The 20592-nt window shown below is 50.4% G+C and overlaps 2 protein-coding genes across 4 annotated transcripts; one reads left to right on the top strand and one right to left on the bottom strand.

Moving 5' to 3' along the window:
- The first annotated feature begins 61 nt into the window (after positions 1 to 61).
- On the top strand, positions 62 to 7459 carry MCM7 (minichromosome maintenance complex component 7). 2 transcript variants are annotated; one of them, XM_010957017.3, is made up of 15 exons: positions 62 to 219; positions 1436 to 1512; positions 1833 to 1997; positions 2166 to 2290; positions 2364 to 2544; positions 2845 to 2982; positions 3293 to 3442; positions 3643 to 3757; positions 3840 to 3971; positions 4182 to 4265; positions 4539 to 4932; positions 5197 to 5280; positions 5859 to 6027; positions 6797 to 6906; positions 7094 to 7459. In XM_010957017.3, the coding sequence occupies exons 1-15, from the start codon at positions 189 to 191 to the stop codon at positions 7293 to 7295; spliced, it is 2157 nt and encodes a 718-aa protein (XP_010955319.1). In that variant the 5' UTR covers positions 62 to 188; the 3' UTR covers positions 7296 to 7459. The 2 variants fall into 2 exon arrangements, with proteins under 2 accessions (XP_010955319.1, XP_045374036.1); XM_045518080.2 differs by lacking the exon at positions 62 to 219 and adding an exon at positions 951 to 1103.
- Positions 7460 to 7852: 393 nt separating this feature from the next.
- COPS6 (COP9 signalosome subunit 6) lies at positions 7853 to 10637 on the bottom strand. Of its 2 annotated transcripts, none has more exons than XM_010957021.3 (10): positions 10484 to 10637; positions 10146 to 10271; positions 9804 to 9935; positions 9370 to 9458; positions 9209 to 9271; positions 8822 to 8869; positions 8631 to 8745; positions 8446 to 8538; positions 8249 to 8349; positions 7853 to 8109 (listed from the first exon to the last, which is right to left on the bottom strand). In XM_010957021.3, exons 1-10 carry the CDS (start codon positions 10620 to 10622, stop codon positions 7969 to 7971), a joined length of 1047 nt encoding a protein of 348 aa, XP_010955323.2. In that variant the 5' UTR covers positions 10623 to 10637; the 3' UTR covers positions 7853 to 7968. The 2 variants fall into 2 exon arrangements, with proteins under 2 accessions (XP_010955323.2, XP_045374039.1); XM_045518083.2 differs by having other exon boundaries at positions 10146 to 10268; positions 10484 to 10615.
- Positions 10638 to 20592: the final 9955 nt, after the last annotated feature.

Here is a 20592-nt window from a genome sequence, read left to right as displayed (position 1 = left end):
TGGCGAGTGGGAGGGGCAGAGGGCCTGCTCTCCGATTGGCCCGCACGCCACCGCGCTGGTCACGTGGGAGGGGACGTTTCGCGCCAATTTCGGTTGGTCGGCCGCAGTTCGCCGCGCGGGCGTACTTTGCTGCTCCGGCAGTGAGAGGTCTGAGCCTGCAAACTGCTGCCGCACTGCCCTCGGCAGCAATGGCCCTTAAGGACTACGCGCTCGAGAAAGGTGAGGGTCTGCAAGTGTGGGAGGGGCGCCCTGCGCGGGTATTCTTGGCCAACATCTGTTGGTGTCGGCTCGGGTCCTGGAGGGGCCGGGCTCGGCGCGCGAGGCCAGAAGGAGGGTTGGGAGGCGGCGGGGCTGAGGCAGACGGTGTCTGGGAGGCGCACGGGGCGCCGAAGTCGGAGAAGAGCTGGTAACTGTGTCCAGGAAAGGAGTGGGGGTCGTGGTGGGGGAGCGGACACCCCAGCTGGGGGGCTCCGGGGGAAGGGTCGTGCCCGGCGGAGACCAGGACCTCAGGGGACCCTGTCTAAGGCTCAGCGTTGGACGCTTCCAGTCCGCTGCCCTCCGCGCTGTTAGGCACTCGGGCTCTCGCGTCTGCTCGAGACTCGCCGAAGCCCTAGGGGTGGGCAGGCCTGGGCCGCTGCGCGCGGGGATTGGCCGCGTTAGTCCAACCTCCAAGCGGAAGTGAAGGCGGGCGGAAGTTGCGCGACGGCGCTGGAGGGAGTGTCGTGTGTAAACAGTGTCCTTCCGCACGGTGGCCTCGGAGAGAGCCACTGAGGGTGGGGGCGTGCCTGGAACTGGGGGGCTTAGCTGGGGGCCGAGGGGAGACATGGCGGGGTAGGACGGAGTGGCCCTAGGCGAGCCGGCCAATCGTCGGGCGGGCTCCCGCCCTGGGCGGAGGAATTCCGGGCGGTGAGGCGGCAGCATCTGGGCCCATGTGCTTCTTTGTTTACTAAGAGCGGAAGCAGTGGCGGGAGAGGGGGTGGGGCGCAGGACGGGCCTGGTGGCGGAGATCCCTGTGAGAGCAAGGATTTGGGGGGCCGAAAGAAAAGGGGAATCATGCGCACGGAAGAAGAGCTGAGGACCTTGAGACCTGAGTGTGTTTCCAGGTGCGGGAGGCCTTTGAGAAAGAGCACTGAGATCTCCAACTACTGCAGAGTGGGATTCCCCTGCCGGGAGGGTGTTGAGTGTTACTCTGAACTGCCAGGGGCCCCTTCTTCCCTAGAGAAAAACGGACTCGTGAAAAGGTGTTCTGCCCAGTTTGGGGAGAATTATCTTAGGCTTATTTAAATGCTCGTTAAGGCTTTTTCAAATGCTCGTTAAGTGGTTTGTAGATCTCATTTTAAAAGAAAGTGAGTTTTTTAGATTTCTACTAGAGGGGTTTGTGATAAGGAAACCGAAAGAAAGGTCGATCCTCATGATTTTACGTTTTACGTTATAGAGAAGGTGAAGAAGTTTCTACAAGAGTTTTACCAGGATGAATTTGGCAAGAAGCAGTTCAAGTATGGAAACCAGTTGGTAAGTCCAAGGTTAGGTAAAGGGAATGGGATGGTGGCTTACGGAGCTTTAAGAGGTGGCCTGGTTTATTTTAGCAAGTACACTTTTCTGTGACAAGTTTAGCAGCATACCTGGTTCCTGTGTATCACTACATTCACAATAATTAAGGTGTTTTTAGAAGTTGGGGGTGCTGAGAAGTGAGTATTGCTGTGTCTCACCAGCTGTTTCTCCCCTGTGGGGGCCTGGAATTTGGGTGCTGAGCTCACAGTGACAGGTTCTCGCGTGTGCACACCAGGGAGCATGGTGTACCTGGCTCTGTTGCTATCTCTTCCTTACCCCAGGTTCGACTGGCTCATCGAGAGCAAGTGGCATTGTACATAGACCTAGATGATGTGGCTGAGGATGACCCTGAGTTGGTAGACTCGATTTGTGAGAACACCAAGCGCTATGCCAGGCTCTTTGCTGATGCTGTCCAAGAGCTGCTGCCTCAGTACAAGGCGAGAGAGGTGAGGAAAATGTAGGGCAAGGAACTTCAGTTTCTGTCAAGAGGCTTCTCGGATACTAGTGTTTTCTGAGCTGGCAGGGATGGGGGCTAATGATTTCTGCCTGGCACCCTTTGTGCTCTTTCCCCGTCCTGCCACTCATTTTTCCCATCTCCCTCCCTCTTCCTTTAGGTGGTAAATAAAGATGTCCTGGACGTTTACATTGAGCACCGGCTGATGATGGAGCAGCGGAGCCGGGACCCTGGGGCAGCCCGGAGCCCCCAGAACCAGTACCCTCCTGAACTCATGCGCAGATTGTGAGTGGTCTCGGTGGGGAAGGGTGTGGGAATTTGTTCTCCAGGACCTAGCTAATGACTGTTTTCCCCTTAGCGAGCTGTATTTTCAAGGCCCGAGCAGTAATAAGCCTCGTGTGATCCGGGAAGTACGGGCTGACTCTGTGGGGAAATTGGTAACCGTGCGTGGAATTGTCACTCGTGTCTCTGAAGTCAAACCCAGGATGGTGGTGGCCACTTACACTTGTGACCAGTGTGGGGCAGAGACCTACCAGCCGGTACGTATGGAACAAGGAACGGGAATGCACTGAACTCTTGCTAGTTTTCTAAGAATTAATTTTGTCTGTTGATTCTTATCTGTCATTTTCGCTGTTTACTGTGAAACACACCTGTGTTTTCCCCTTTCATCATCTCTAGCATAGTCTTCCTGTCCATTTTGTGTTCTCTGTGTTTGTTTATATTGACCCAGAATAGTTCAGGACGTTCTTGATAGTTCCGTGGTATCTGCCACAGAGATGTTTTTCAAGTGACTGACTGTAAGGGGCTCTGACTTTGGTGCTTCCTTTTTGACATCCTAGATCCAGTCTCCCACTTTCATGCCTCTGATAATGTGCCCGAGCCAGGAGTGCCAGACCAACCGCTCAGGAGGGCGGCTGTATCTACAGACACGGGGCTCCAAATTCATCAAATTCCAGGAGATGAAGATGCAAGAACATGTGAGTTTGGGGTGTATGGTCCAGGGCCCAGGGAAGTGGGAGCTTAGAGGCCACTTGAGTCCTGTGGTCACTCACACAGAGTAGGAGAGAGAAAGAACAAAAGAGGGAGGAGTTGAGGCAGGGAGTACCCCAGTGCAGGAGGAAGGGTTAACTGGAACTTCCTGATTGAATTGGGAAGAGGTAAAGGAGAGCTCAGCTTCCCTCCTCCTCAGCTTGTCTGGGGCGGAGCATGCCAAGAAGTGGAAGACTGGAACGCTGCTGAGGGAGGGAAGGTTAGTCCTCAGAGGCCTTGTGTACCCTTCTCCCCCAGAGCGACCAGGTGCCCGTGGGAAACATCCCTCGCAGCATCACGGTGCTGGTAGAAGGAGAGAACACAAGGATCGCTCAGCCTGGGGACCACGTCAGTGTCACCGGTATCTTCTTGCCAATCCTGCGTACCGGCTTCCGACAGGTGGTACAGGTAAGAAAGGAGGTGAAAATGCAGATGTGGTGTTCCCGTCTCATCCATCCCCTCGCTCTTACCACCCCCCACAGAGAAGACTATCAGCAGCAAAACACCAAACAAAACAGAATGAAGGGTTTTGTCAGGAACTCTTAAGGGACTCACGTGGATGGGCAAGGTAAAGGAACCTCTTTCACATCCTGGCTTTTCTGCTTAAGGGTTTACTCTCGGAAACTTACCTGGAAGCTCATCGGATTGTGAAGATGAGTAAGAGTGAGGAGGATGAGTCTGGAGCTGGAGAGCTGAGCAGGGAGGAGCTGAGGCAAATTGCAGGTGAGGGGTCGGGGGAAAGCGGGAATGTGAGTCTCTGAGCAGTTGTTCCCCCAGAAAACACTCAGTCTTCACTGTCCCACAGAGGAGGATTTCTATGAGAAGCTGGCAGCCTCTATTGCCCCCGAGATATATGGGCACGAGGACGTGAAGAAGGCACTGCTGCTCCTGCTCGTGGGCGGGGTGGACCAGTCTCCTCGGGGCATGAAAATCAGGGGTGAGTAGAGGCGTTTGGGAAGGCAAAGGATGACAGGGACCAGTGTCCCATAAGACACAGAATAAGAGTTGGCATCTTGGCTTCAACGGGTGGAGGGTAGGATTAGAAGAAATGGTGCTGGGTGTGGGGGGCGGGCCTTAAAGATACTTTTCTGTTTTTGAACTTGCATTAAAAGAATAGCCACTAAGGAGCTTCCTGCTACTCCTCCAGGCAACATCAACATCTGCCTGATGGGGGATCCTGGTGTGGCCAAGTCTCAACTCCTGTCTTACATCGACCGCCTGGCCCCCCGCAGTGAGTAATTAGACCTTGGGAGATGCAGACCGGAGGTCAGGGACCATCACATTTCCAACCCTCGGGGAGGGCTGGGAATGAAGGTGATGTCAGTGCCACCACCCCCAAGACGTGCAGCTGCCCCAGGAAGGCCTGGCTGGGTCAGTAGGGCAGTTGAGTACACGTCTCACCTCTCTGGCCCATGTTTTTCTATCCTTTGCCCCATTCTTGCTCCCTTGTTCTTTTTCTTCTTAAACCTGTCTGCTTTTCTCTCTTCCTGATCCCTTTGTTCAGGCCAGTACACGACAGGCCGGGGCTCCTCCGGAGTGGGGCTCACGGCAGCCGTGCTGAGAGATTCCGTGAGTGGAGAACTGACTTTAGAGGGCGGGGCCCTTGTGCTGGCTGACCAGGGTGTGTGCTGCATTGACGAGTTTGACAAAATGGCTGAGGCTGACCGCACGGCCATCCACGAGGTCATGGAGCAGCAAACCGTCTCCATTGCCAAGGCGGGCATTCTCACAACACTCAATGCTCGCTGCTCCATCCTGGCTGCTGCCAACCCTGCCTACGGACGCTACAACCCGCGCCGCAGCCTGGAGCAGAACATACAGCTTCCTGCTGCGCTGCTCTCCCGATTTGACCTCCTCTGGCTGATCCAGGACCGGCCTGACCGAGACAATGACCTGCGGTGGGTGAATGCAGCTCGGCAGTAACGTCTCTGGGGAGGGAGGAGAAATTGGAAGACTCCTCACTGTAACTCCAGAGCCTGCCTCTCTTAAACCGGAGCCTGGTCCACTGTTCTTAGGGTGGGTCAGGACTGAAATGCTGATAACCATTTCCTGGGAAATGTCCCTGCCATGCTGGGATGAGGAGCTGAGGGAGGAGGATGTGGAATTGGGGCGCTGTGTGTAGCACCAAAAAGTGTGTTCCTATGTGCCTCCCCTCTCCCCAGGTTGGCCCAGCACATCACCTACGTGCACCAGCACAGCCGGCAGCCCCCAGCCCAGTTTGAACCTTTGGACATGAAGCTCATGAGGTAGGAGGACTGGTGTACTTCACCAGTCGTCGTATGTGCGTTGTTTCTTGAGAAGCTTTCAATCTCAGGGGTTTATATTTATCACTTCACCCCACCCCCTTTCTATTTACTGTATGTTCTGGGTCTGAGGACAATTGAGTCTAGGTCCCCGCCAGGCCACAGGAAAGACCGTGGCAGAGAACCCGCATTTCGCACCATCTCCACCCCTGCCTGCCTCGGTTGAGGCAGGTTCAGATTTGAGGCAAAGTTGAGTCCTGCTGGGATACTTGACGTCACTTTTCTCCACGGAGTCTGTCGAAGGGCTCCCAGTGATTCTTCAAGTTTTCCTTCCCTTTTACCTGTTCTCTTGAAGTTAACAAGATATACTCGTTTCCTTTGGCCATGTCACATGTTCAGGGGAGGGGGCCCTTTGGAGAAATCAGTGTTAAATATTTAAGCAAGCGAATAATCATCCACTGATTTGTCTTTCCTACTTAAAAGTACCCCCACCCCCAAGAGTTTTCTTCAGTGGAAAACTTAGGCAGAACAAACATCCTCTTCCTATCTCTTTTCTGCTTCCCCACAAACCTCCCCCACAGGCGTTACATAGCTATGTGCCGGGAGAAGCAGCCCACGGTGCCAGAGTCTCTGGCCGACTACATCACGGCAGCCTACGTGGAGATGAGGCGAGAGGCGTGGGCCAGTAAGGACGCCACCTACACGTCCGCCCGGACTCTGCTGGCCATCCTGCGCCTGTCCACTGCTCTGGTGAGCGCCTGTCGGTTCTGCTGGAGGGTGGGCCGTTTTGGCCCTTCCTGGGCACTTGCCGTAACACGTCCTCTCGTTGCCGCCTCCCTCCCACTCAGGCCCTGCCGGGGCTAAAGTGCTGACAGTGCAGATAGTGGTCCTGTCCGTGCTACCGCACTGTGGGTACTTGCTGCTCCAGCAGGGCACGCACAGCGGCTGTGGAGGGGAAGGCCTGCTCCCTGCTTCGCACACCTCTCCGAGGGGTGGGTGGGGCTAATCTCGCTCCGTGTGTCCTAGATCCTGTGCTAGAAACCTTCGTTTCTGCAGTCCCATCTTGGACCTTCGTCCTGGGGGCTCCAAAGTGCTGTTCGTGCAGGTAGTGTGATTGCCTGACCTACTGCTGAGCTAGCACTTCCCGAGCCCCCGGGACACAGCCTCTCTGCCAGGCGCCTTCTTGGCTGAGCTCCCCAGGCTCCATCTGTCGTGGAGGGGAGCCCAGTGGAGTTCAGAAGGGTCTGGTCTCCCTCACAGGACAGCTGAACACCGGGACTGGCCAGTGTTGAGAGGCGGAGACTTGGGCAATTGCTGGCCGCTGCCCTGGGCATTGCACTTGTCTCGGTCTGACAGTGCCGGCCCCACGCTGCGGATGTTTGGGGGCAGGGGAGGGGGCCTCTGCTCGTTTGTGAGTTGACACACATGGGTAGCCCAACTTTTAACACTGGAGGGGGGGGTCCCTGACTTCATTCCACCCCCCTCCTCCCGTTCCCATCTCTCCCTACCTTCCCCTTAGGCACGTCTGCGAATGGTGGACACTGTGGAGAAGGAAGATGTGAACGAAGCCATAAGGCTAATGGAGATGTCCAAGGACTCACTTCTGGGTGACAAGGGGCAAACAGCTAGGTGAGTGGCTTCATGAAGGATGTCAGGAGTCACCTTGACCTTGTTGAGCAGAATGCTTATCCCTGTGGTTTCTGCATCCTCGTGTCTCTGATGTTGGTCTCAGACTTTGAATGCTGACCACTGCTGTTCCGTTGATACTGGGCATTCTTGTACCCTGACCGTACATACCCATGCTTGCTCCCTCCAGGACCCAGAGACCAGCAGATGTGATATTTGCCACGGTCCGTGAGTTGGTCTCAGAGGGCCGAAGTGTCCGGTTTTCCGAGGCGGAGCAGCGCTGTATATCTCGTGGCTTCACACCTGCTCAGTTCCAGGCGGCCCTAGACGAGTATGAGGAACTAAACGTCTGGCAGGTCAACACCGCCCGGACACGGATCACTTTTGTCTGAGTCCAGTCGTGGGAGGCACTGGAGTCTGCTCTGCACACCATGCCAGCCCCCCTTCCCTTAAAGGTCCAGTGATGCTCTTGAGGGGAAAGGAGGCTCCCCTCTTTCTCAAACTGCACTTGTTTTACCCATTCCTTTGCTAATAAAGTGTTTGTAGATTTGCTGCCTTCCATTGTTAAAACAGGCCATTTTGAGTTTCCTAGATTCATATCTTGTTCCCCTTATGCTTGTCTTATTCCGTCCACTCAATTAACTGTACCTGTCAGGCACCATTACAGACAGTGGAGACGCAGCAATGAGTGACAAGTCCCAGCGTGCAGACTGTTCACACTGGATCTCCACTCGTGTCTCCAGCCTCAAAGTAAGACACCAGTATCTCTGCCTCCTAGGGTGCAGGTGCCCTGGGGTTCAGGCACATACCTCACAGTGTAGTAAGCACTCAACGTGGTAACAGACACCTCCCCCTTGGCAATCAATACCCAGTGCCAATAGGATCAAGGCTTTAAGATCCAAGTTGAGAAGCCTGTGGGTACCTAACAGAGAGGACAGAGCCACTGAAAGGGGGTGCTGAGGGGCTGCTCCCCTTTTATTGACAGGTTGCTCCAAAGGGAGTGTAGCACCCTTCCCCTTGACAGCTGTCCTACCCCTGCACATCACCCCTTCAAGTACCCTCTGTTCAGAAGAAGAGCCCCCGCATCCGCCTGCCAATGCCTTGTCGATCATAGAGGACGTTGAACTTGTTGACGAACTGGTTCATGGTGTTGCACGTTTTGGTGATGGTGCCAAGGTAGGCCATGAGCCCCACGTCATTGCATTGCTGCAGGGGAACAGAAAGAACTGGTTCCCCAGGGGCTCCAAGTCCCTCACAGCATGCGCAGGGACCAGCCGAGTCCCGTGTCCCGCATGCAGAAGTGACGGTGTGTGCCCCACCTCCCCATCCTGCATTTCACACTCACATCGTAAAAGTCTGTCTTGAACTTGTCTGTGCTGAGCACCGGGAGGCAGTGACACAAAGCATAGGCCTCCCGCAGGATCTCATGGTTAAAGGGGACCTCTCCTAAAGGCACAATAAGGGGCCACATTAATGTGGATGCTGTCACTTCCCCAGGAGGGAGGAAAAGTGGTTCAAGTGCCAGGGAGACACCTGTCCTACCCGCTTCAGAGGCCTTGACATACTCCAAGATGAGCTTGACGCGGCTGTGCAGCATCTTGATGGCGCTGTGCTGTGCGATCAGGTGTTCGGCCACTGCAGGGGGACAGGGACAGGCTGAGGCTGAGCAGGCAGGCGGCCACACCTTCCACCCCCACTGCGAAGGAAGCCCCTCGGGCCTCCATTACCAGTGGAGTTCTCTCCGCTGCCTGTTGCTGTCATTCGGGCCACGTGGTCTACACCAATGCGTTCGGCTTCCTCTGTGGCCAGAGTGTAGGTCAGCTCAGCAAACAGCATCGTGGCCTACAGGGCACATGGGGAGAGTCAAACACAGGAAACGCCAGGAGTAGGATCTGAGCATTGAAGGGCAGGGCATTACCTCTCCATTGATTATATCTATGACAGACTCAAAAACGCTGACAGGAAGCTGTAAAGAGATGGAGAACAGCTCTTAGTAACATAAATGCACCAGAATCTATTCTAAGAGCCCCAAACTGGGCTTGGCCCTTTCACATTAATAATTTTCTCATCTAATCTTCCTAAGGACCCAGTGGAGTAGGAATTATCCCATTTTATACATGAGGGAAATGCAGCTGAGGTTAAATGACAAACCGAAAGTCACACAGCTGGTAAACTGCAGGGCAGAGACTTGATTCAGCAGGAGATGCAATACAGTAAAAGATAACAGGGGATGAGACTAAAAGACAGGCATGGTGATGGACAAGCAGGCCAAAGCGGGCACGGGCACAGGGTCAGCATTACTCACATCTGTGTGCTTGGTCATAGGGTTCAACTTGAGAAACAGAGGGCTCTCAATAATCTCGCACACCTGGAAGACGGGGACGATGCACACGCGTGTCAAGGCCCATCTTCTTCCCCTCGTCCCCTCTTCTCTGCCCCAGCATGCACACGTGTGAGCATGTGTACCTGCTTATGGACGTGGATGTCGGAGGGGTCAGGCGGCCCCCCTGTGGTATACCAACCCAGAAACTCCAGCTCCTTGAATACCTGTTTAACTGGAGAGGAAGGGGCCAGAGAACACAGCATTTCTTTAAACCATCCTTGATTTGAAGCTCCTGGTGTATTTTTAGCAGCTTCTCCCCTCCCCATCCTGGCTCAATTTAGAATAATTAATCTCTTCTATCTTGTCTTCTCTGACTCCTTACTTTGTGGGGAATAACAGAATGTGTTCTTTTTCTAAGGTCTCTACTTGCCCTTCACTTTTCCTCCGCTCTGGTCCTATTCTGTTGTTTTTTTGTTTTGTTTTTTTTCCCCAGTCCTCTCCATCCACTTTGTTTTTGTGTGTGTGTGTGTGTGTTTTTTAACTCCCACTCCTTCCCCCACCTCCATTCCCTTCTCACATTGCTCCTCCTTGGTGTAATAATATTCCTTGTCAATGATAATCTTCTCTTCCACGGTGTGGGACAGCAGCTCAAAGGAGTTCATCACCTCGATGTTTCGGCCCTCCTGCTTCCCGATCAGAGCCCCAATCACTAAGGGGAGAGAACACATAGAGGTGAGGGCAAGGCATCCCGAAACTCCCCAACCATTCAAGCCCGAGGGTCTGAGGTCAGGCGAGCCAAGTACCAGGGAAACGGCGATTTGCGAAGGAGGAACTGGCTTCAGTAAAGGAAGGGGAAAACGCTACTATTTGGGGGAGGTGATCAAGAAAAGGAGGCTAGAGAATTGTACCCAACACTCACCCTGCATAGGCCGCCCCTCCTGGGAGCGCATGCGAATCCAGTGGTCTGAGATGTTGAGAATGACGAGGGGATGAAGAGCGACCGAAACACTGCCAGTTACTCCGGAGGCCATCACGCTGGGGACTACTAAGGAGAAAGAGGAGGTGACAGTCCGGGTCCCACGTTCCTCCCGGGAAATGAGAGTGGGAGACGGCGGAGTCCGGGCCATACATCCCTCCCGCAAGTTATCCCAGAGAGCTCGTCGCTGACCCGCCCTCCTGACTTCTCCCGGGAGTCGAGGAAGGCCGTGATGGGCCTCGAAAGGCGTCTCCAGAAGCTGCCTCCGGGGGGCCCGTTACCTGCTGCATCCACCTCCATGCCGCTGCTCCCTCCGGTCCCGTTCGCCGCAGTCGCCGCCGCCGCCATCGCCATTTTCCCCGCGCCCGCCAGCGTCGGCCCCGCCCCCTCCCTCCCGGCTTCCGTACGGCAGCGGCGCATGCTCCTTGTCGCCGCAGTGCGAGCTGCGCGGACGCTGGGCAGCGCCCGCAGTTCCGCCCGACGCCGGCGGGTGGCGCGAGACGCCCGGGGCGGGTAGAGCTCGAGGCCCGCGGGGCCCGCGAGGCCCCGGCGCCGATCTGTCGTAGCCCCTCTCGCCTGCAGCTGACGTGGAACGAATTACTTAACCCCGCCCTGATCGTCCTCGTCAGTACAACTGCGGTAAGACTGCAGAGTTCCTAAGGCTGTGGCAGAATGAATGAAACGTCATGTTGCTGCCCTCAGAATAAAACCCAAACTCCTAACCACACCACGGCCTGCAGGGCCCTGCATGACCCAGCCCCGCCTGCCCGCCGGCCCTGGCCTCTGCTTTCCTGCCCCTTCGTCCCCGTGCTTCAGCCACACCTCTGTGGCTGACGGGCCCTCACGTCTGTCTCTTTCACACCCGTCACTCATTCCTACTTAAGGGCCTTGTGTCGCCTTCATCACTGTAACCCTTGTGACCAAACACGGTGCCTGACACATGGGTACCGAAATGAAATGATTTTTGAGTGAAGGAATGGTTTGCGGTGGAAGTTGGTTTTGAGTGGCTCCGTCCACACAGCCTATCTTGCCTCCTTCCGAACACTGTATTACCTACAGCACTAGGAACAACCCCAGCATTTTCTAACCTCCCCACCCCCACCACACAACTGAACTCCCTCTACCCTCTCTAGCCATCAGTCTTTCAAGACCTAGCAAACCTAGCCCACTCTTGCCCTCTCCCCACTCCTCCACCCAAGCAGTTGTACCCACTGCCTTTACCCCGACTTGTTGCCCATACGATTTGGCTGGCTCTTTAAGTGCCTGTGTGCACCGCACCCAAAGTGTTAGTTCCCAAAGAACAGGCAGGGACCTATACTTTGATCCTGTAGAGCCTACTCTGGGCCCAGAACTAGCAGGTCCCAGGAGGTATCTTCTGGTGATAATGGTGACATGTGAATTATGCAATCTCTCCATTTAGGAGCCTGGATGAAGGGAAGTTAAAGTGCCAGCAACTCTCAAAGGAAGGGACCTAATCCTGCAGAGAGGGAGGTCTTCTGGCCAAAAGAAGTTAAGAAAGATTTTTCTCTCATTCCAATCCCCAATGAGTGAAAAACCTCCCAGTCAACTGAGAGGGTTATGAAAGAACCTCACTTAGGAGAAAAATTAGATCAGAAGTACGTATCTCTTTTAAATAACAGGCAGCTTCCAAGGAGTATAATGCTTCTCAGCTAGATTGAAGGCTAAAAGAATTATTCTGCTCCTAAAACGGATAGTTTGCTTTGCTGTTTCACTCATTAAAGAATTCCTCTGTCTTTCTGTTGTTTCAAATGCTTTTGAAACATTGTTCAGATAATTATACAACTCATGAAACAGTGGTTACTGTGAAATTTAGATGACTTTGAATCAGTTGTTTATACATGCTTTGGAAGTAAGCTCACTGAGCAGTTCCTAAAAGTGCATTGTATTTTAAAAAAAAAAAACTACAATCATAAATAAATAAATAAAGTACAAAAAACTATCATCAGATTAAAAAACAAATTTCTTCTGTATAGCACAGGGAACTATATTCAATATCTTGTAATAACCTTTAAGGAAAAAGAATATGAAAATGAATATATGTAGGTATATGCATGACTGGGACATTGTGCTGTACACCAGAAATTGACACATTGTAAGTGACTGTACTTCAATGAAAAAAAGTTTTTCTCAAAAAAAGAAAAACAGCAACCACCACCATTAAAACCTCAAGCTGAAATGGTGTTAAAGCAGCTATCCCACTGTTTTTCACCCTTCCCACAAAACTCAGCATCATGTATCATTTTGTTGTTTTGTTAACTTTTCCTTCCATAGGGTGGAGGTTACTGAGCTGGTGGGGAATAGAGCAGAGGGTCTGTTCAGAGAGTCTGCAAAGAAAAGATAGCGAGGTACAGCATGGGGGCTAGAGCTGACAATACCGTACTGCATATGTGAAAGCTAAGAGAGTACATCTTCAAACTTCTCATCACAAGAAAAAAAAGTAACTATGGATGGTGGTGGATGTAAACTAGACTTATTCTTGTGACCATTTTTGTACTATATACAAATATTGAATCATTATATTGTACAGCTGAAACTAATACAATGTTCTATATCAACTGTACCCCAATTTAAAAAGAAAAACGGAGGGGGAGGGTATAGCTGAGTGGTAGAGTACGTGTTTAGCTTGCACAAGGTCCTGGGTTCAATCCCCAGTACCTCCATTAAAATAAATAAATAATGCTAATTACCTCCCCTGCCAAAAAAAAAAAAAGAGAAAGAAAAGATACTGAAGACTGAAATGCAGGCCTTCAGGAGACCAGCCCAGGCTGCTCACCGATTGCTTTGAGTGTGTGGTGTCGCTGAGAAAGTGCCTCTCTGAGGTCAGTGGTTATCCATCCATCCATCATTCATCCCTTAGCTGGGGATGCAGCACTGAGCAAAACAAAGCTCTGACTTCATGGAACTTACACTCTACTTGTAGGAAACAGACAACAGCCTACAGTAGGATTTGAAGAGGGATTGGAGGATTGCTATTCTACATGGAAGGGAAGACCCGAAGGGAGCAAGGAAGCAAAGTGTGAGGCTACCTGGGTGGAAGGTATTCCCAACAGAGGGAACAAGTGCAGAGATCTTCAGGCAGGACACTGCTCAGTGTGTTCCAGGATTAAACAGAAACTCAAGGGCTGGAGTTGGGGGGGGGGAGTAACAGGCTCAGACCACGTGAGGCCTTGCTGGCCATTACAAGGACCTTGGCTCTCAGTCTGGGTGAAGTCTGAGCAGAGGCATGACAGGATTTGACTTAAGTCTTGAAGGATCACCCAGGCTGATGCCTGGAGGTTAGAAGGCAGGGAGAGAAGTCAGAAGCCAGGAACACTGGAGCTGTTGTCCTAATCCAGGTGAGACATGACCAAGCCTTGGACCAGGGCAGCAGAGGCAGAGGTGGGAGGTGGCTCAGGCCCACAGCTATCCACATGCCCCCATCCACAATTAGAGACAGCCTTAGTGACTATAGTGAATAAAACTATAATGCATATTTAAAAGCGGCTAAGAGAATAAATCTTAAAAGTTCTCAAAAAGAGAAAGAAAGGAAGAAAGAAAAAAAGAAAAGGAAAGGAAATAAAAAGACATTCATTCTGGAGCTTAAGCTGGGTTTCAGTCCCCACTTGTCCCCCCCACCCCGCTGCCCTGGACAGCACACAATCAGGATATATTTTGAAAGTAGAGTGAACAGGATTTGCTGACACCAGGGCGTTTGGGCCTCAGGAGAAGCCCATGAATTTCAATCAGTCGGCCTGAGACAAGGTGGTGCAGGTCCACATGTCTGTTCACATATGGCAGGAGGGGGATGATCACGTTAAGGAGTTTCCATCACCATGGCACCCAGGGCACCAGGCACAGCAGGACAGTTGGGCACCGGCAAACCCAGCGGCGGGTCAGGCCGCCAGTCAAAACTGCTGCTTCACTTGGGCAGACCTGGAGATGATCTCGCCAGGCTGCGGTGGTGCTGGGTCCAGATGACAAAGCAGCACCCAGTGACCCTGCCCTCCCCAAGCCTCCTAGGGTCTGCGGTGTTCCCTCTCCAGCTGCCGGGCCGTTCTCCTTCCGCGGCCACAAAAATGGGTATCTCACATCTCAGCAACTACGACTTCTTTCCTCCTTATCCCCTATTTCCAGTCCTTCTGTTCAGAAGGGTCAGGGTGAGTGACAAAGCGTTTTTGACAAAATTTACAGACTTATCACATCCTCCACGTTGGTGTGTGTATTTGTTTTCCAACACAGGCTTCGTGGCTTAAAACATCACACATTTATTGGCTTCAGTTCTGGAGGTCAGAGTCTGAAATAGTTTCCACTGATCTGAAAGCAAGGTGTCTGCAGGGCCACATTCCTTCCAGGGGCGAATCCCTTTTGATGTCTTTACCAGCTTCTAGAACCGCATTCCTTGCATTCCTTGGTTCATGGCTTCTTCCTCATCTTCAAACCCAATATTTTAGCGGCGTCTTTAAATCTCTCCCTCTATTCCCATGATCACATTGCCCTCTGTGGTCAAATGGCTCTCTACCTCCCTCTTGTAAGGACACTTGGGATTACATTTAGTGCCCACTGGGATAATCACCCCATCTGAAGATCCTTAATTTAATCATATCTGCAAGATCGCTTTTACCATATTCACAGGTTCTAAGGATTAGGACCCAGATATCTCGGGGGCCATTTTTATTGTCAGCTGCAGTATGCGTGGACCACTATAGGGGAGCTGGAGAGAAAAGTGTCTTCAATTAAGTGATCCAGAACCATATTATAATCCAACAAGAGAATCTTGGTGGCTGGGCCAGAGTTGAGTTGGAATTCCCTAGGCTTCTTTCTGGCTGGGCTGTACTCAGAGATGACCAGCCAGGTTGGCCTGGAATCGCCATTAGAAGTGTTGTACCAACAAATGGTCAGGGCAGAATCTTTAATTTTCAAAATAAGTCTAGAGCACTCCCCATCCCTTTCTACTGATCATTAACCGAGAAGTGGCTGACCAAGAGGACACGAACACTTTCAGGGGATGGCCACATTCAGTGATCAGGCTGCCTCACTAAGGTGTGTGGACCAGGAGGAGGCAAGGGAGGCAGAGCTGATCTGAAGGGGGCCGTTCCAGTGCTCGGCACCCAGATGCTGAGGGTGGGAATGTAGAATGTTCATCCAGCACCTTGACGACTGGTCCACTGTTGAGTGGCTTCTGTAATAAAATAAAAGGTGCACTGATGTCGGATTGCAGAGGGTCTGCAAAGCCTGAAACATGACACTGTTTACTTTCGAGGGCCAGAATGATGTGGCCTGAGTCAGCTGACTGTGCTGGAACAGTGATACTGGCACCAACAGAGCCCCTAGCGGGTGTCAGAGGTTCAGTGGAGTCAATTACCAGGAGCAGGAGGGAGCCTCCGCGCTGGCGATGCAGGCTTGATCAGCAGCTTGGAGCCTGTGAGTTTTATTAAAGACCAGTCCCCCCGTGGGCACCCACATGAATGACCCAACTGTCAGACAGAACCAAGGTGTGTTTCCATTGTTCACCACCCCAACGGCTGTGTCTTTAATCTTCCACCTTTGTCGTCTTCCAAGTGAACCAAGCAACCAGGCCATTGGCTAGCAGCCCAAGTCGGTAAAATTTAACAAAGCACATGAGGGGGAGTGCTGGTCAGACTCGTGATGAGAATGGCCTTGACTTCTGCTCACTGAGCAGGGCAGTGATGTCCACTTTCGGTTTTACATAGCTGGCCCTGAGGTTGGGCCGCGGCAGCCCCCCAGCGCGCCCATCAGGGTTCAGCTGCACTAAGCCATCAGCGAACCAAGCCCAGTCTCCACGGAGCCACAACTTTGTTCGGGGTGGTTTCTCCCAGAGCAGAAACGACTGCTTTTTCATGGAAAGCCCTTCTAGGGCCAGGCTGTGCTTTTAAACATACCATTTCCGCTTGACTAGCGAGTCTTGTAGGCTCTTCCCATCTTGTTAACTGTCAGGTTTGACTTGATTCACCCCAAAATGAGGCTATCAGGCTGGAGAGTTACCAAGCCTCCTGGGTCTCGAGCTCTTCCGCGGCAGAGGTACCCTGCAGCTGGGCCAGCAGGTGGCGCTGTTGCACCGAGCCGTGGACGGGCAGCAATGGGGTTTTTAAGTGAAGCTGTGATTTCCCTTTCTTGCTTTGCAGTCTTTAGTGTTCCTGTTGGACCCTCCTGGAGGTGAAAGGAAGGTGGATTGGGGAGTGATCTCCATGTCCCACTGTCACCCTCTACACAGAGCAGTCCCTGAATAGGAAAATCCCCTCTAACACTTAAGGGAGTGGAAAAGTGCAGGATACAAGCCATCAATTCCTGCAGCGTTATACGGGTGTAGAAGCATTTGTTGAATTCAGACACCTCTTCCCCTACAGGGACAAGGACCAAGAAATCTGATATGTTTGCCAGGGGTTACAATGACCAGCAGCAGGAGACCACGCTAATCCTCCAGCCAAGGCTGCAGGAGAGGGAAGCGAGTCTGCAGGACATGGTGAAGGCAGCAGAGGGGAACCTGAACCCTCAGTCTTCTCCTTCCTTGGCCTCTGGCTCCAGGGTCGGCACCTAAGATTCACTACTGCCCCCTGCCTCCTGCTGGCACCTCCTGGCTTCCTGTAAACACCTCAGCCCAGGGGCCCCTTTCTTTCTGCACCCATGCATGTTGCTGTATTTCACCCCGCAGTCCTTGGCACCCCGGCCACCCCTGTGCTCAGCACCCTCTCCTTACTACCAGGAACTACACACTGCAGCTGGGTTGCGAGTCCAGCCCGGTGGATATTCAGGCCACTGGCTTCTGCAGCACTGGCCAAAGGTGACTGTCCATACACGCCTGCCTTGCACTTGAATCACAAAGGATTTGCTCACCTGCTCAATATTGGCAGCAAGATTTCAAAGGCATCCTTTTGTTTGGTACCCCGGAAGTTTGGACACTCCAGGGCTGTGCACCACTCTACATTTGGGGGTGAGAAACCTGAGTATCTTCTGCCAGGTGGGGAAGGCGACCCAGAAAGAGAGTTGTCCAGCCACGGCGGTGTTTTCCAGGAGAGCAGTTTTAAAGGTGAATAAGATAGAAAATAAGGATCTGGGAATGGATCCTCACAGAACTAGCTGTCTCCACACGCTCGTTGTGAAGATCTGTGTGTTATCCATCCCCCATCCCCACCCTCCTCCCTAGGGTCCTCAAATCCTTGTCTGAAGACAGCTACAGTCTGACCCAATAGCCACAGAAGGCCACCAGTACCCTTCCGTCTACTGACTGTTGATAAGGCTTACTATTTTTTAAATGAAATTAATATTTTTACTGCTTCATCAAGGATATTCTTTTTTATTATTATTTATTTTTGGGGGGGTAATTAGGTTTACTTATTTATTTTTAGAGGAGGTACTGGGGATTGAATCCAGGACCTTGTACATGCCAAGCATGTGCTCTACCACTTGAGCTATATACCCTCCCTCCTAAGGATATTCTTTTCTAAAAAATAATTTATTTATTTTTGGTTTGGTTTTTTGTCTTGGGGTGGTAATTAGATTTATTTACTTACTTATTTATTTTAATGGAGGTACTGGGGATTGAACCCAGGACCTCCTGCATGCTAAGCAGGCATTCTACCACTGTGCTATACCCTCCCCTCATCAAGGATATTCTTATATGAAACTGGATTTTTTTAAAAAGAATGTATGACAATAAAGACTATAATAGTTCTGTCTGGTGCCACTGCCTGAATTTGTACTACAGTGTGAGCAGTTTCACCCACCATTGCTTTTGTAGCATCCCTGCAAATGTCAACACAGTGGAAAAGACAAAAAACAAAACAAAACAAAAACTATCCTGAAACATCCATAATCATACTGAGTGAAGAAAGCAAAACTCAAAAGGCTACAAACAGTAGGTATGATTCCATTTATATAACATTCTCAAAATGACAAAATAACAGAGATGGAGAACAGATTAGAGGTTGCCAGGGGTTAGGAACTGGGTGGGAGGATGTGGAGAGAGATGGGTGTGACTGTAAGAGTGTAGCAAGGGGGATGTTTGTGGTGGTGGAGGAGGTGTGTATCTTGATTATGGAGTTGATACACAAGTCTTCACTTGATAAAATTGCATAGAACTTTAGACACACACTGCACATAAAACTGGCAAAATCTGAGTAAGGTTTGTGGATTGTACCAATGTCAACTTCCTGATTTTGTTATGGTAATTAAGATGTTACCATTGGGGGAAACTGGGTGAAGAGCACACGGGGCTTCTTTGTACTTCTTTTTAAACTTACTGTGAATCTATAATTATTTCAAAATAAAACAATAATGAAAAATCTATCTGATGAAAATAGTTTTGACTGCCCAGACCACCTGGTCTCAAAGACCCACACAGGTCCACAGAATAGACTTTGAAAACTGCTCAAAATTAGATATTTCAAAGATAAGATAATCTTACAAACAATATCATTCCAGTAGAGTAGAGATTTTAGATGAAATAGATAAATACACAGGAAAAAATTTACTTACCGAACCCGATTCAAGAAGAAGTAAAAATACGAATAGTCTTACAATCTTCAAAAATTCAATCAGGAATCAAAAAATCCTCCCAAAAAGAAATTCTAGACCTAGCTGGCTTGAAAGATGAATTCCTGTGGAATTCTGAGAAAAATAGATACAATTTTGTTCTAATCTGGTTGAAAAGTAACAGCTGCATCTTATTTTATGGCAGATTGTTTCATCACTTTTGCATCTGGGCATCTACTGTTTTTTGAAATATAGTTGATTTACAATGTTTCAGGTGTACAGCGAAGTGATTCAGTTATACACATATATATATATTCTTTTTCAGATTATTTTCCATTATAGTTATTACAAGATATTGAATATAGTTTCCTGTGCTATACAGTAGGTGCTTGTTATCTTTTATATATAGTAGTGTATCTCTTAATCCCCAAATCCAAATTTATCCCTCCTCCCTCTCCCCTTTGGTAATCAGAAGTCTGTTTTCTATGTCTGTGAATCTGTTTCTGTTTTGCAAATAAGTTCGTTTGTATCATTTTTTTAGATTCCACATATAATTGATATCATGTGGTATTTGTCTTTCTCTTTCTGACTTACTTTATTTAGTATGAGAATCTCTCGGTCCATCCATGTTGATGCAAATGACTTTAATTCATTATTTTTCATGGCTGAGTTTTTATTTATTTATTTATTTAGTTATTTATTTAGTTATTTATTTATAAAAGCTATATGGAAGTTTAAATGTTTTATTCCTCGCCTTGGTAGACTGCCTTGGGCATCTTCTGCATGACTCATGGAACTTCAGAGACCACAGACCCAAGAATAATCATTAATAGCAAGGCTTTTGAGAACTTGTTGGGAATTAACTAGACAGCTGGGTTCTGGGGCAAATACAAATGGCAAGCTGCAAATTGACCTCTAGGCCCCAGAGTAACAGAGTTGATTGTATTGAGGATGCTGGGCACCTGAGAGCTGTTTCCTGAGGGCTGCCATTAGGTGAATTTCTAGGAAACACACAACCCCACTTCCAGGAGGTTCACTCTGCTTCTATCCTTCCCTCCTCTCCTTGCCACTGCCTTCTTCTTCATCTTGTTCTTGTCTTGGAGGAGGAGTGGAAGAATAAGGAAGTGAAAAGAGAGAAAGAAAAAAAATGCCCATTTTTCTTTGGGGGTTGGGGGTTGGAATTTTTATTTAGTGGCTTGGCTATTCCAGCTATTTGCTCAAATTCTCACTGGGTCTAGAAAGACTGGTGTTGGTCACACACTCACACCTCTCAGGCTACCCTCAAGTTTTGTTACCTGGAAATTGTTCTTTCATGCCTCAGGCCTTTTGCACTGGCTGCTGCCACTGGGGAGAGCTCTCCTTCTTCCCTTCAACAGCCTGAATCACTTCTGGAAAGTCTTCTCACCGCCCTACAGGCCCCGCTCTTTGTCACTTTTCTGAGCGCATACCATATTTTACTGACATTGGTTAAATTACTGTCCTTAGACTGAAGTCACCGGAGAGTTAGGTTTGTTGCATCTGCAGACCTGAGTGGCTGTGCTATTAAGTATTGGACGCCATAAAAATCGGGATCAAATTGGAGGCATGGCCATAAGGTGCCATCAGGAGATCACAAGATTTCGTTTTGTGTATATTATCTGCGGGATTTGATCCCGAAACTTTCAGGATTCCTCCTGTGAGGACATAAAAGTGAGTAAATGTGAGTAAACCACGAAAACCTGGACCCTCATTCCCTCAGGCATCTCAAACATCAAAGGGCTTCGCCTGTTTTCTTCAGATCTGGATCTGTAACTTTCCCAAATCTCTTCTGCTTTCATCACTTGTACAGGTTTTGTCCTCACGTGAACTCTCTGATAGGCTAGAATGTTTTCTTCAGATTTTAGTAATTTAAAGGGGGCTT

The sequence above is a fragment of the Camelus bactrianus genome, chromosome 18, assembly GCF_048773025.1.
Source record: "Camelus bactrianus isolate YW-2024 breed Bactrian camel chromosome 18, ASM4877302v1, whole genome shotgun sequence".
In the NCBI taxonomy this organism is placed as follows: Eukaryota; Metazoa; Chordata; class Mammalia; order Artiodactyla; family Camelidae; genus Camelus; species Camelus bactrianus.
The sequence above is the reverse complement of the archived record's forward strand: the minus strand, read 5'-3'. Positions and strand labels throughout refer to the sequence as shown.